This window comes from Xylocopa sonorina, chromosome 10 (genome assembly GCF_050948175.1).
Source record: "Xylocopa sonorina isolate GNS202 chromosome 10, iyXylSono1_principal, whole genome shotgun sequence".
NCBI classification, from domain to species: domain Eukaryota; kingdom Metazoa; phylum Arthropoda; class Insecta; order Hymenoptera; family Apidae; genus Xylocopa; species Xylocopa sonorina.
Genome location: NC_135202.1, coordinates 3,524,633 through 3,539,610, shown reverse-complemented (window position 1 = coordinate 3,539,610; position 14,978 = coordinate 3,524,633). Strand labels below are relative to the sequence as shown.

At 36.9% G+C, this 14,978-nt stretch overlaps 2 protein-coding genes across 2 annotated transcripts; both read left to right on the top strand.

Moving 5' to 3' along the window:
• Positions 1-1,886: 1,886 nt before the first annotated feature.
• Positions 1,887-10,739, top strand: Aln (divergent protein kinase domain 1C). The gene is made up of 4 exons (XM_076903112.1): positions 1,887-2,117; positions 8,284-8,444; positions 9,224-9,911; positions 10,478-10,739. Exons 1-4 carry the CDS (start codon positions 1,968-1,970, stop codon positions 10,706-10,708), a joined length of 1,230 nt encoding a protein of 409 aa, XP_076759227.1. The 5' UTR covers positions 1,887-1,967; the 3' UTR covers positions 10,709-10,739.
• Positions 10,740-12,681: 1,942 nt separating this feature from the next.
• Positions 12,682-13,672, top strand: Atpsynf (ATP synthase, subunit F). Its single transcript, XM_076902864.1, has 4 exons — positions 12,682-12,909; positions 12,986-13,084; positions 13,312-13,428; positions 13,520-13,672. The coding sequence occupies exons 1-4, from the start codon at positions 12,786-12,788 to the stop codon at positions 13,546-13,548; spliced, it is 369 nt and encodes a 122-aa protein (XP_076758979.1). The 5' UTR covers positions 12,682-12,785; the 3' UTR covers positions 13,549-13,672.
• The last annotated feature ends 1,306 nt before the right edge of the window (positions 13,673-14,978 follow it).

Below are 14,978 nucleotides of genomic sequence, written 5' to 3'. Positions count from 1 at the left end.
TTTCTCTCTATATGGCGGTTGAAGAATGGAAATTTCAAATCTTAGAAGAGAAATGTCCTCCATTTACACATTTGTAAAAAATTTCAGGCTGATTGCACCATCGACCGCAAGATTTTAACCACCGCTATAACAATCTCGCAACGCGACAACAGAGGCAGCACCGGCTGGACCTCCAATTAAAAGCTCCCCTAGTTCGTTTCAAACATATTCACAGTATCACGAAGCTAGAGTGTGCACGGGCACGATGATGATGAGCCAGCAAAAAAATGTCTACCGTCGCGAGCGATGTCGAGTAGGACAGTCGGAGATACGACGTCGTGCGCGAATGTGAAATCTTCACCGGATTAATCGCCGAATGCAATTTGAAAAGAACGGTACGAACATTTCCTCGGGGTAATTCAACTCGATTCGATTCAGTGCAACTATATAGTTACGCAACTGCTTAACTATAACTTGTCGCGGAAGCGCGGTAACTACTCAATACCCGAGAATATTGCTTCTGTCTGTGAAAATTGTGAAAAGAAGAAAATTCGTGTGTGAAGAACGCAACAATTTTTTATCCAAGTAATAAAGGGGATCGCTGACATTCTTTATTAAAAAATACTGTTTTATCAAGCAGTTGATTCGATTTAAATTGGCTACAGCTTAACAATTTGCATTTGAAAATAGCATGGGTCACACTGTACACGAATGCTATTAAAATACACGAACTTCTACATCATCGTATAGGGAATTACAAATAATACGCGAATGAATCTTTTCAGTTGTGCAGATCTAAGTAAAACGATCCTGGGAAATAAGCAATATCTTTAACAAATACAAAATATATTATTATTATTAGGTGGTAACATGGAGATATAGCTACGCCTTTTGAATCGAGGCGTATTTACAAACCAGTTACAATAATTTTAAACCTATTCACATACAATATTCAACATTTGAATTAAAATATATAACTACTTTTTATATTATATATTATATTTATATATTAAAATATATAAATACTATCTGTATATATATAGATAGATAGATAGATAGATAGAAAAAATAACAATCAATAGAATACATATCAAATAAGTAAGATATACATATCGTGAATGATATCGAAGAAATGACTGGAATTAATCCATTTATCTTACTTATTCAATCCAACCTGATTCCAATCTAACTCCAAAATAATACACATGATAAACGAGTTAGAAAAAGATTGACTGACCTTCAATGTTTCGAAAAGTAAGTACACTTTAAGCAAGCAATACCTTCTAGAGTGCAACGCACCAGAAAGAATGCGAACGTCAAAGCAGATGTGTTACGTGTTACGACCTAATAATAAAAAGAAAAAGTTCACCGCCAACTCTAAATTAAAACCAGCAGGCTCCAGCCATTTAGAAACGCTCCAGAAATATCCACTTCGCCGACCTAACCTCCACTCCATCAGCATCGCCATCTTTCCTACCCCCTACCCCACGACGTATTAAATCACCGCCTGTACGAAACGACGTGTCTGTTTACCAGAGAGCACCGATCGAGCGAAATTCGAATTTCTCTGTGGACGGGTCTAAGTGTATGCGGGCCTGCGCAAAAGTGACGCCGTCGTAACACCCGCCGCGAGAGGCGCGGCGCGTCGCGACGCTCGCATGTGCCGCAGATTATGCCGCATTGCCACAAGCGCACGGCACCGGTCGCGCGACGATCGCGTCGTCAGGACACGGACTCGGAAAAACCGATGAGCCGATCGCGAGCAGGTTGAACGCGAGGCGTTCCCACGATGCGCCGTCGCGGACATCGACGAACGAAACGACAGCCGGTGGAGAAACGGACGTCGAACGCGGACGATCGCGAACAATACCTCTCGCGGGGAGGTAACAGGAACATCGAGAGGGAGGAATGAAAAAAGTGAGGCGAGTTCGTCCTGTCGTAAGAAATATTTGTTGACTCACTCCGAGGCTGAAGAGGTGTCCAGGATCATGAACGTCCGACGGCTGCCCGGTTTCATGTACCACTACAAAGCGGTCACGCTGTTCCTCTTCTCGGCTATGCTCCTCGTCGTCTATCTGCTCCTTCACTGGGGTATTATGTGCACGAACCTCGAAGCCTGGCGGCACGTATCCAACGTGGTGAGTCCTTTTGGACGATTACACTGGCATACTAACCGAGATCACTGTCACACACGATACACGACACGCGCGAACCGTGTAAAGGATCGGGTGGCACGTTCGCGAAAAGGGGTGAGAGTCGGCGGAGGGTAGAAAGAGAGACGGAGGAAGGGAAGGGAATGTAAAGGTAGACACGCACGCGCCCTCACGGCGTACACGAAACTGGACCGATCCCGTCAACTGCGTAACGTGCCAATTTCTACGCGCGTATCCGCGACACTTCGGAAAGGACACTCTACGCGTACTCTCGCACGCACCCCGTCTGTTTACACTGCGCCGTCATTGGCCTCTGTGTTGCGTGCCCGCCGGAAGCAAACGAAGCAGATTTTCGGTATGTTTCGTAGGTCGGATAGATAGAGGGGGTAACGTCCTCGCCGTTCCGCAGATTTAGCGTCCCGTCTATTTCCGCACGCGTGAATGCGCCCATAGACTTTGTCCCGTTTCCTGGAGAAAAAAATTTTCCGACAGCAGACAGATTCTATACGAACTTATACCTTCGAGCTGTCGTGCTTCCAATGATGAATGGTGGAGATACCTTTTTTGTTTAAAATTTTCGTGAGAAATAAGGGAAATTATGTCGTGGGAAGACCGGTTTCCATGACGCGTTCCCACGTTTAATGGAAGGTTGACAATCGCTATGGAAGACTGTGATGCTAGGAATGTAATTTTAATCATTTTGATTATTGTCAATAAGTGGTTTTTATGAATAATAATTATCTATAAGTGTTTTCTTAAATTTCGAAACGTTCTTTCAACTTTTTACAATTTGCAATCATTTTAATCATACGACAAATCCGCTATTAACCCTTTCATACATTATATTATACACAAATGAGTACAATATTGTATTTTAGCTTGTTAAAGTTAAAAATATATTTATATCAAGTAAAACTAATTGGAAATTAGAGAAATCAAATCTCTGGCAGAACAAAAAAAATATATTCTTAAAGGGTTAAACATAACTTAAAGGATGAGCATTTCATTTAAGAACAGCATGATACAGCAGGGAATTTGATAAATATCTTTCAGTTTTTCAGACTTTTAAAAGTCTAAAACAATGAAGAAAACTGTAGCTGTAAAGAAAATATCCGTGTTGCAGACAGCATTAACAAAAATGATATTAAGAGTAGGTACCTATTCACGAACTTGAAAATTATGGTCTTACAATTTACAGTGCCTTATATATATCTGTTATGATTATCCTTTCATAGGAATTGAATTTATTATCCGTTGGAGGACATGTTTAATGACAATTTTTTATTACTTGCATTTACTCTCCTCTTGCGATCGCTATTAATACCTATCATTTATAATTTACAATTTACAGAGAGCTGAACGATTTATAATGCCCGATGTATCTGTTGCAATCACGCAAAGCTTTCTATGCCCAAATGCAGTGCTGATTATAAGTAGATTAACATTCCTTGGCTGTAGAAAAAATTCACCGTGCGTGGTTATAAATTTAATTTGTCAGGGCTGGTTGCATCGATGTAGCGAGGCATTGAATGCCAGCTTAGTGTCACTACTCATTACATTCAAGCCATACTATCATGCTGAAATGTTAAAAATGAAATCGTTTACGTAATGCATTATCCAACGCACGCGAGGTCACGAAAAAAATGCTTCTTGATGCTACATTGTCGTTCGTTTAATGCTCTTCCGCTTGCAACATATACCAAGGACGTAAGATAAATTCATAAACGCTGATCATATATTATTCAATAACATTAGCATCAACAAAATATGATGTTATTGAACTAATGTTTGACGAAAAAATTAACTGAGATTCACTCATAAAACTAAATAAGAATTAGTTATAACGAATTTTACTTTTCCATCTTGATATTCAGATGCACCTATGTGCATATTATATTGCGGCTTTGAATTTTAAACCGTTTATACTGTCTAGACAAAATTTATTTTTTAACCTTGACAAAACACTGTTTTATGATCGTAGAAATTTTAAATAACAAAGTACAAAGAACACTTATTCTCCGTCTAAAAAGATATGTTAAGATAAGTTAAATGTAATAACGTAATAACAGACAAACTTTCGACGTTTTTCTGAATTCAAAAAATCACTCAATCTTGTCCGCTAATATTTCCTGTCTTAAAAAGGTACAATGCATTTTCCCCCTTGAAAAGAAGTCTCCAAGGAAGCCTTTGTACTTTTCCCTGTCGGCATTCAAGACGTTTTATGTCTGAGAAAGAATACCAGGAAACCCCGCAGGAATCATTCATGATTTTCATAAATCATTTCAGCCGTTAATTTTGATAGTGACCTTTTATGCTTAAAGTGAGATGTTTAAAAGATTTCGTTCCAATGAAATTAAAAATATACGTATAGGATACGCATATTATCGTACTCCTCAAGTGTATCTAAGAGAGTTTTTACAATTTCTATTAAAATAGTAGCAATTATTAAATGAATAATATGTGTCTTGTTACCACTTAGGTTACTTTCAAAATAAAAATTGTTAACGCTCTATTTTTGTTTTACAAAATTTTATCAACTGTAAATATATTATTTACTATTTAGTTCAAAATGAATTTAGGCCACATTGAAAATAAATTCGGCTCGTTTATCCATCTCGACTACCTCTAACGTCTGCATCGCGCCTATTCGAACCGGGGATGTCGAAAGGCTCGCGAAAAAACATGAAGCCTAGGTCACCGTACGGTCGATAATAAACGTGGCCCAAAAAGAGCGATGCCTTTCGAAAAGCACATCCGATAAGCTGCACGGACATAAGTTACGGTGCACAATGGCGCGTGACACGCATGTTATGGTGGTTCGTCGTCCGTAAGTAGGTACAGGAGAAATCCTCTCATCATGGCGGTCACGTCGACTAAAAATATCATGTGCATAGTCTGCGGTACCGCACGCACCAAGACGCTGTACTGCACGCAGGCGAAACCAGCTAAATACGTGTGCGGACAACACGCGTGCCTGTACGTAACGCAAGCACCGCCCACGCGTCAAGGCAAATAATTCACTTTTATTGCTCTCATTCCGACCGATACGGGAACATTCGCGGGTCGAACGTAAAAATTCGCCGACACGGGTCGGCTGTCCACCCACGAAATTCCAATTCTCCTAATTAAAACGGCTCTTATTCCCAACCCATTTTAACCCAGTTTCTGGGAGTGCGTACGCACGCAAGAGAGCTCGCTCCTATTGCCTTGTTCTCTGTTTCGCGCCGTGACAGTTCTATAATTCGTTTTAACTCCCTTCCACGAATATTCCTGCTCGTGACTCTCGGACGAGACTCGAGATGATTAACGTTCTTTCTTTAAAAAGTTGAAGTAGGAGGCGGAAAGTAGTACGTACATGTTACAGGGGAATTATCGTGGATACGTAATAACAGAAATTTCGTGATATAAGATGGGAATCACAAGAAACTTCCGATTAATATAGTTTCCGATTTTTTTTCCTATTTTTACAGCATTCATTTTTCACCTTTGCACTCGAAAGAAAAAGTAACAACATTATTTGCTTGAAAATTGCTTGCATTGTCTCCATCTAAATGTCATATTTTTACGATTGTAAACATTGAGGATGATTAAACGGAGGTTCTAGTAAATGTATTTAATGAGTTATCTGACGATCGTATCGAGCCTCTAATTAAATCGATGCAATTGAAAATTTAATGAACGGAGCACGTTAATATTCACGCTGCACGTGTAATCGATCATAATAGAGTAAAATAAATATTCAGTAGTGTTATGATCAGTCATGCTGTCGTTCATAAATGAGTTCTTGTAGTAACCTTCGTTTATGCAAAACCATGTTGTAAATGCCTTGAAACTTTGTTTGTGAATGGACAATTTATCGCGTCTTCATGTATTGCATGTGCATATACAGGGTGGGTAAACACAGAGAATCTCGAATGTCTTCATCATGCGAGAAGATTGGAAATATCTAAATAATAACCTATTATTAAATAATTTAATACACTTTAAAGTTATCAGATTCGCAATTTCTAAATTGCAGTTTACGTACATTCTGCACCGTGTGCATATTTTAACTTAGAGTGAAGTAAAGGTGGAAAAATAAATTTTCTATAAAAAGCACAAATAAGATTTCTATAAAAATAAATTGTCTATAAAAGTTTTATCGATCAGAGTAAAAGTTAATTCTTGCAAAGTTCAATGTCATAACTGCATGTCGCTTTTATTAGTTTTTCTCATAAGGGAATCAATATTTAGACTTTATCGCATTTTCGCACAGACCAGAAACATTATCTTTTATTACAAACTTTGTTTCTTTTTACTCATTTCTGATAATTATGTCATTATTATACGTGTACTCGTTTGACAGTTTACAGCATGTGTAGAAAGGTCTTTTGACTAAAGGTAGCTCGATAAAATGGGACAAAAATCAAGAATGGAAAGATTACGTTTCAGATCTCGTTTTTGAGAAAAAAACTTTGTAATCCACCTCAAACGTATGCATTAATGGGTAACACTCTATACATCAATGCGACGTAAGTTAATAATGGATTTTCAAAGTCATTTTTCTCGAAAATAAATAATAATCAGCTCCACTAACTTCAATTCGTCGGTAGTTAAGCACCTATATAATCAAAGGCAGGAGCGGTTTAAGAGATAAGCAAGTTAAGATATCTTAACTTAAAGGTTTTGGAAATGTCCGAAAAGGTTAAAAAAAAAACCCCCGCAAAATAATCAAATAAATCTAAAGAAAAAAATGTTAAAATCAGCCTCCAAGTTACACTTTTTCTTAGAGGGAGGCCCTGAAATTTTTACCGCTTAGAATCCTTACATGTCTTGATCCGCCTCTGGTTAAAGGTCACAATGAAAATGAAAAGCCACCCTGTACACCACGCGTGCAGGACACGAAGAAGAAACTAAACTATTACCCAGTCGAAGTCTTACGATATCCTCTTATTCTCTTTATGGATGCCTCCTGCACAGTGGTACCCGCGTAATAATTTTACTTCATTCTGTAGAACGGATTGCAAAATGAAATACATAACGTGGAACGTGACATGTTCCGTAGGTGTGGATTATAGACAGGCGTTTCCTCGCGTTTGTGGCGAACGTAAGGAAACAAACTTACAGGATGCTTGAACTTAACCCAGACGCTTTTCATGAGCGAAATGGCCCTTAAACCATGACTTTCGCGCGTGGCCACGGATCAACGTGATCGATTCAAATAACTCTGTCGCGTCGCGGCAAACGTTCGAGTACCTTGAATGAAAGTCGTTCGATTTCATTGAGGAAACCCATCGACTGTACGCATACGTGTCTGCGATTTCACGTATTCTTTTTGAACAAACTGGCTTATCACGGCTATAGATTCTCTTCTTTAGTTGCGCGTTACTCGCATACAGATTTCACTTCAAAGTAAAGTCAGAAGTAACGAAATAAACAAGAATTTGATGCTTCCTTTGGGGGAATATAGATTAGAATTACATAGGAAATTGATTTCTATAGAATATAATCTTAAATTTATATATGCAACTCTTGAGTAATACGTAATTCTATTTTTATTTGGAAATAAAGTTAGAAGTAATGAAATAAACAAAAATTTGAAGCTTCCTTTGTGCGAATTTAGATTAGAATTGGATAGAAAGTGAGACAACAGGAATTTCTTTCAAACAAAAAGATTATTCATACTATTCTTCACATAGACAAATGTGGAAATGGTCATACTGTATACCATGTGCATTAAAAGCCAAATGTTTTAAATAAAAGCAAGAAACTTTTAAAAAGCATTATACTCATCAAAACCATAACTTCACTTCCGTTCAACTATATTATACGTCACTCAATACAATAATAAATTACGATGCCAACGGTAAACGTGTAATAAATAATATTTTAACGTTTCGCTCCGTGTCGTAAAAGTTTCCTGCCCCAGATGGACGCTTTGCGTAACGCTTTTGCCGAAAGGATGCTCGTAAAAAAATACGGTAAATCAAGGAAAGGAATGGAAAATAAAGAAAAGCGAACATCGCGCGGTAATGACAGCACGTTGTAAAAGATATCCGAATTTCGAAACAGAAAGAAGAATCGGCACCGATCTCGTAACGTGTACCTCTCGAAGAAATTTTTACGACGTGAACGTTATTCGTACGGTACCTGATCATAATTTTCATTTCAGTGCAGCACGCACAGAAAAAGGGCTGCGATAGGAATTCTCTGCGACCCACTATGCGCGGAAGGAGGGATTCACTCGCTCGCATGCGAGACGCTGCACGCGGGCAAAGAAGCGGTTTTCTCGGCGCATTGGGAGACCACTCGACTTGTGTTTAAGGCCTCGAGGTTCGTTCCTCTCGTTCACATTACGTGCACGTTACCTAAAAAACATATCTTTGATGTGTCTGTTTGGAAGAAATATTAGTAGATTCAAGGATTCACAAAGTGTAGCAGAAAATGATCCATTTTAAAGGAGTTAGTTGCTGACGATATTTCGGTGCCCTACATATACTTGACTGTTTCTAATACCATATTTTGCCACATTGTTGTTTGTTTAATGTTTAGTTGCTAAATAACTGTTCGTTTTTTTCTTTTTTATTTTACTTAAAACACCCCCAGCACTTGAAACACTTGCCGAGGTGAAATGAAGAGACGCGGAGGACGAGACGGAAAGTCTCTCACCTCTCTCGAAGGTAGAGAATATCGTCCTGTGGTAACATTCCATCTCGTCCGCCGTATCTCTTTCTTTTGCCTCGGCAAGTGTTCCAAGTGCTGGAATTCTTCTTACTTTTGAATTTTGCCCCTCATTGATTTCATTTAAATTTTTCCCAACTTCCGATTGGTAATACCAATTTCGAAGATAATTATTTTCGCAACAAAATAGTACCACAAATTCTAAATATTGAGTTGGCAAGAAAGTATTTTCGGTGTTCACACAAAAATAGCATTGTGATTGCTCTGAAAGACTTTAGTCAGTGATGATTTTTTTCCTTTCCATGTTTGATATTAGACACATTTAGGTTTGATTAATACTTGGTAAGGTTTGAAAATACTTTTTGCCAACCGAATATACTGGCAAACAACGACACTGTTCGAAACGACAATTCAGCAATTTTCGTTTACAGAACGAAAACCCCATCGGAACAGTACGAATCGTTGTTCTGGACGGACGCGTCCGGCGTGAAGCACTTCCCGTCCGAGACGGACTTCAACACCATGATCAAAGATCTGGTCGTTAGCAAGCTGAACGTGACGCTGTCGCAGCATCAATTAGAGAGGCTGGCGCGGCTTCGTACGCATCGCGTCGAGACGGAGCCAAGAAGACGGCAGCTCGAGATGGAAAATCTCTGGCCGCTGTTGCAGGAGAACGAGTACCTGATGAGCATTCTATACGAGGACAGGGACATTTTTCCGCAGCTGATTGGCACATGCGGCACCTTCTACGCAGTAGAGTACGTACGGCCGATAGAAACACCTACGACGGTCCTCGCTCTGTCCGACTCGAAGCCGGAATGGGCGAAACGATTGAAGCTGGCCGTGATGATCCTCGACCTGCTCGAGGAGCTCGACACGAACTTCCCTGAACCGATTCATCTATGCGACGTGAAGATAAACCATTTCGGTTTGCCCCTCGGCGGGCAGAAGCTCAAGTTCCTCGACCTGGACGCGGTCTTTCCTAAAACGATTATCAGCCATATCACCGCGGACAGCAGAAGCTGCGAGAGGCACGAGGACTGTGACTATTTCGATTGCAGGTCGTTCTGTTCGAAGAACAAACGATGCGAGTCGCCGGTCGTCAACAATAATCTACAAGTAATCGATTACCCATCACTTTGCGACTTTATAACTTAATTCCTTCAATTCTTTGCACTCTCGTACCTGTACAATGCTGAAAGTATTCATTATATCGGTCGAAGAAATGATGAGGCAACGAAATTAGCTAATTCGCTTATAATTTTGCAAACATCCAATCTCACTAGCATTTTCTAAATTATGAAAAAATGTATAGTTTGCTATCAACCAACTCTGCTCGAGTAAATTTCCAAACACTTGATACTTACGCCGAAGAAAAAACTACAAATTTATAACAGACCTAAAATAGTAACCGCGTAGTTGAAACGTAGTTAATTAATTAGTCGTATTCTCTTACATTCCATTTACGCGGACGGAAAAAAATATCCTCTCTGGAGATCACCACCGCCAGAACGAAATTATATAACGGTCTCTAGAGAATGATACGTACAGTGTTAATCGCTTTTTATTCAGCCATTCAATACGCTGATCAACAGTTTATCATTTAAAGTTAATCCATAATAATTAATATATTCAAGTATATCTCATTTTTTCTACTAATTTAATGAACAACAATAACATTTTAGGTGATATGCGAGAAGATATTCCTCGGTTGGACTCTCTCTGGGACTATAATAATTCCTGGTCTACTAATGTCGGAACACACTACCAGCACGCTGGCAGTTCTTCTACGGCAATGCGCAAATCCAGCTGGAGACATCGAACATTTACCACGTGCCGCCGTACCGGACAACCTGAAGACACGATTATACAATATGCTACACGAAATGGAACAAGAGGTTTCCGCCTCCGTATAGAGGTGTATAAGTACAAAGAAATCAGAAAAACCCGGAAGATTTTTATTCATGAACGAATGCATTTTAGACCGAACCAAATGGAAGTGATAGAAGATGCTGTGAAGGATAACCGTTAATATTTATAGGAATTCTATTACAAGAGAATGTTAACGATTGGAGATGTCGAGAAGTGTATATCCCTTTCAATGAAAAGACTTTAACAGACATCTAAACATGTCTGTGGGAAATATGATCTTGGAAAGGTACAGAATCTGGAACTGTCTTCAAGACACCTATTTTTAATGATTTTTTTAAGTATTTAATATGACACCCTAAACACTCCTATCGTACAACTGTGCAACAACCGTACGTATTCGAAGAAGCTTTCTTTCGCAAGGGACATCACCTGTAAGCAATAACAATTTAAATGAAAGAAAAATATTCTTAAGTAAAGTATATATATTTAGAGTAAAAGCTTTACTCTACTTTAATTTTCGTAGTGTACGAATATTAAAAATTTTAGACCGGCTATATTAATGAAATAATGTTAAAATTCGTTTTTTTTCGAATAGTTGAAAATACACATTTACAGAACAAAACAGAATTCTCTAAGTAGCCATCTTTTACAATTACAATTCCGTTCGTTAAGTCTCATTATCACCTCGGCCTTGAGGAGTGATCTGCGTTCACTCTGAATACCGCTCAGAGCGAATAGCTCAATGTACCACTCGAAATTCTTGTACCGAACGCGAGGCGATCGCGAAATTTCTAACTTTCTACAGCTGAGACCAGAAACGATGGAACTTTTTTACTGCGAGAATATAACAAATTAAAGCGATCACTAGAGGCTAGTGATAGTAATAATAAGAATAGGAGCCGTAAAAGAAGCAACATTGTCGACAACGAGCACAAATACAAACTACCTTTACACGTAATTGTAGCCTTATGTACTTTAAATTAAAAATTCGATACGCTTAAGTAGAAGTGGAAGATATAAAAATATTATTATTTTTAGTATCCACGCGTACGGCTTATACATGTAATAACTTATTAAATATAAGAAATAAGAATTGAATAATTAAATTGTAGTAAAAACCGATAGTAATCATTCAAGAGGCATTATTAAAATTGTTTAATCTGTCGTTGACGAAATTTGTATAACTGTAATAACAGCTGTACAATTTAATATTTTCCACTGGATTTTTTAGTGCCAGTAGATGGTGTTCGGAAGAGAATTTGCCCAACGAAAAACTTTTTCTCTTATACTATTTTAAAAACTCTTTTCCCTATGTACATTCTTTCTTTCCTTTCTTATACTTTCCTTATTGCATACTCCCTCTATTCCCTATGCACACTTTTCATATTTAATATCTTTGTATAAGTACATTATTCTTTTCCTTAACTAAAATTCGTTATTCTTCTCTACATCTTTGTTAATCCTTTCCTCCCCCCTTTTAGTCGCCTCTTACGACAAACAGGGGATACTATGGATGTATTCTGATCCCCACCGCACAGGGATAATAACAGCTTTACATCTAACAAGTTACCTATAATATTAAGCTTTAAACTAAATCAGCAATTCATAGAATTTAAAAGATTTCGATGAAGAATAATTTCTGTACGCATTATTGGCCCATTTGTTTTAGTTAAGAAATTATTGTTAGCGAGGGAAATAAATAATTATTGCCTTAAACTATCTGTATTATTGTCAATTGCTAGTACATCCTTAAACTGTCTGCTTTACAAAAAAAAATTCAAAATAATTCGACAATAAAAGTTATCGAAGTTAAATGGAATAAAAGGATGAAAGTTTGCCTTGCACTTATTACTTGCCAATTATCATTATTCCACTGATATATTACTTATCGATGGACAGTAGATTTAAAATTATTACGAGTCTCATAATAACCAATGAAAATGAACTAAATTACCGAGAAGAAACTATATAGAACCAAAAGCAAACGATCTAGAGATTTTGTCTGCGAATAGTTGTACATTCTGCGTCCAAGTGGTCGTTCATCGACGGACTGCATTACTTAACCATTTATTCAGTCGTTCTGACTAAAAATTCATTGCTAGAGTATTTAATACTTTCACAATGAGTTCTAGTCTGCAATCGACGCTATCCGGCTTAGTTAATCTAAAAAGCATTGGTAATTATCCTGCAGGATACGATCCAGCAAAGCATGGTCCATACAATCCTTCACAATATTACGGCAAACGTAAGTCATATATGATTACCTTTATCATTTACTTAGTAGTAAATTGATCATAATAAAAATCGAGTATTATTTACAGCCGATACACCATTCGGTGAGGTGAAGCTTGGTGAACTCGGAGCATGGTTTTCACGACGTGAAAAAGGACCCAAACAGTTTGCAGCATTAGTATCACGAGGTATACATTTTGCTAAACCAAGCACTCCTACACTATGGATCAAAATTACATAACATTCCATTATAACTTATTAGTGAAATTAATCGATGATATTAGAAGAGAAACAAAATAATTCCTTTTATGTATATAACTATATACCTTTATTTTATCCGTGTAACTATATTCTATTGATATGTAATTAAGTCATAACATCAAAGTATGATTTAATGGTTACTATGAAATTGCAGCATTCTGGCGTTGGCAACTGAAGTATGTACACCCTAGAAAAGCAACCTTTGCTCCGTATTTACAAGCAGGCATAGCAGGATCGATCTTCTTCTATTGTCTTAATTACTTGCGCCTCAGTAAGTTGGCATATCATTTTTAAAATTAATCTGTAATGAAATTGAGGCAAAACAAACGTAATATATAAAAAATCCATTTTTTCATTTTTAGGGGGACACAGAAGCTATAAATATCATTAAAGAGCTATTAAAAACACATTCAGTTACAAAATAGAATACTATTATAACACATTAGCTAACAAAGTAATGTTAACCATTATGAATAGCTGTAATGTGAAATAAACAATGTATAAAGATTTAATAATGCGTAATATGAAATTATTTAAGAAATTTCTCAAAACTATATAAAGGCTATAATAATGTTCTAACTTCGGATTAACCTAAAATTGCAAATTATTTGTCTATGATACGTACACTTCCTGGTTGATAAAAGTATATTTTCTTATTAATCAACTTCTATTTATTTGTTTCTTAAGGAAGTTAATATACATATTTGTATGCTAAACGTTGGAATGATGATTGAAATAAAAATTCTCTTCTACAATCATTATTTTACTTATAAAGAGTACAAAATTCAATAATTTAAGCTAACTGCGAGTAAAATAGTTTTTATGGTCCTGACCATTTAGAGAAAAAAAATTATGACAAGTTACTGCGTGTTATCGAAGAGATAAAGAAATTAGTCACTTTACAGAATTTTGTTACAGAAACTACATATATTTTGTTACACGATATATGATTTACAGTGAAAAATTTAAGAACTACATTCAGGCCAACCAACAAAGCTGACAATGTCGAAAGATACAAACAGAACCACTATCTTTCATTTCTGTTATTTAATACTGAATCTTTCAACCACTTAAACAGGTTATTTTAGTAATATAGATAGAGAAATTAATACTGTTCTTATCTGATATATAAAAATGAATTATTAATGTGTTTAACTGTGTGTCCAGATTTCCTGCATCTTCTTTTTCTATGAGTACACAGAGATTTTGCAAACCAACTAGATTTCACTGGAGAAAACAAATAATATATCGAAAATAATATAAAGCATATAATATCGCACAAAATCTATTAAAAATGTACTGTTCAGAAACGAGAAAATTTCAATTTCTAAAATTGTGACGCATCAAAATTTGAAAGAGTTCAAAAATAGTCACGTGGACATTGTAATGGCGCGAGATTTGTGTTTCTAACCGGAACTGTATAAATGATTGAACAATGACGTGTCATTTAATCGAATAACTCCCCGTCAAATTTGTCGAATGCAGTTTTTTCAAATTATTTTAAATACTTTTCGAATATAAATTACGATTATGCCTACATAGAGGCAAATATTTCATATTTATGTCGCATACATCCCACAATAAAGTATCCACATATATGTGTACGCTTCAAAATTATGCGCTGTATGTACATGTTATATTTTAAAGCATAGTGTTAAATGAATCATATTCATAACGTGTTGATAAAGTGTCGTAGTATTAGGTGAAACATAACTGTATTCTAAATATAGAATTTTTAATACGACGCGCAACACAATGGGAAGGAAATGATCGATAGATTAAGTTGCCAGGAACAGTCGAAGAATTTTAGTACACTAACAA

Bases quoted from the DNA above. Each gene is read 5' to 3' on its own strand.
- Aln (XM_076903112.1), top strand. From the start codon at position 1,968: ATGAACGTCCGACGGCTGCCCGGTTTCATGTACCACTACAAAGCGGTC. The intron at 8,445-9,223 runs GTTCGTTCCTCT...TTTCGTTTACAG, and splicing joins CTTGTGTTTAAGGCCTCGAG to AACGAAAACCCCATCGGAAC. The intron at 9,912-10,477 runs GTAATCGATTAC...ATAACATTTTAG, and splicing joins TCGTCAACAATAATCTACAA to GTGATATGCGAGAAGATATT.
- Atpsynf (XM_076902864.1), top strand. From the start codon at position 12,786: ATGAGTTCTAGTCTGCAATCGACGCTATCCGGCTTAGTTAATCTAAAA. The intron at 13,085-13,311 runs GTATACATTTTG...ATGAAATTGCAG, and splicing joins TGCAGCATTAGTATCACGAG to CATTCTGGCGTTGGCAACTG. The intron at 13,429-13,519 runs GTAAGTTGGCAT...TTTCATTTTTAG, and splicing joins TCTTAATTACTTGCGCCTCA to GGGGACACAGAAGCTATAAA.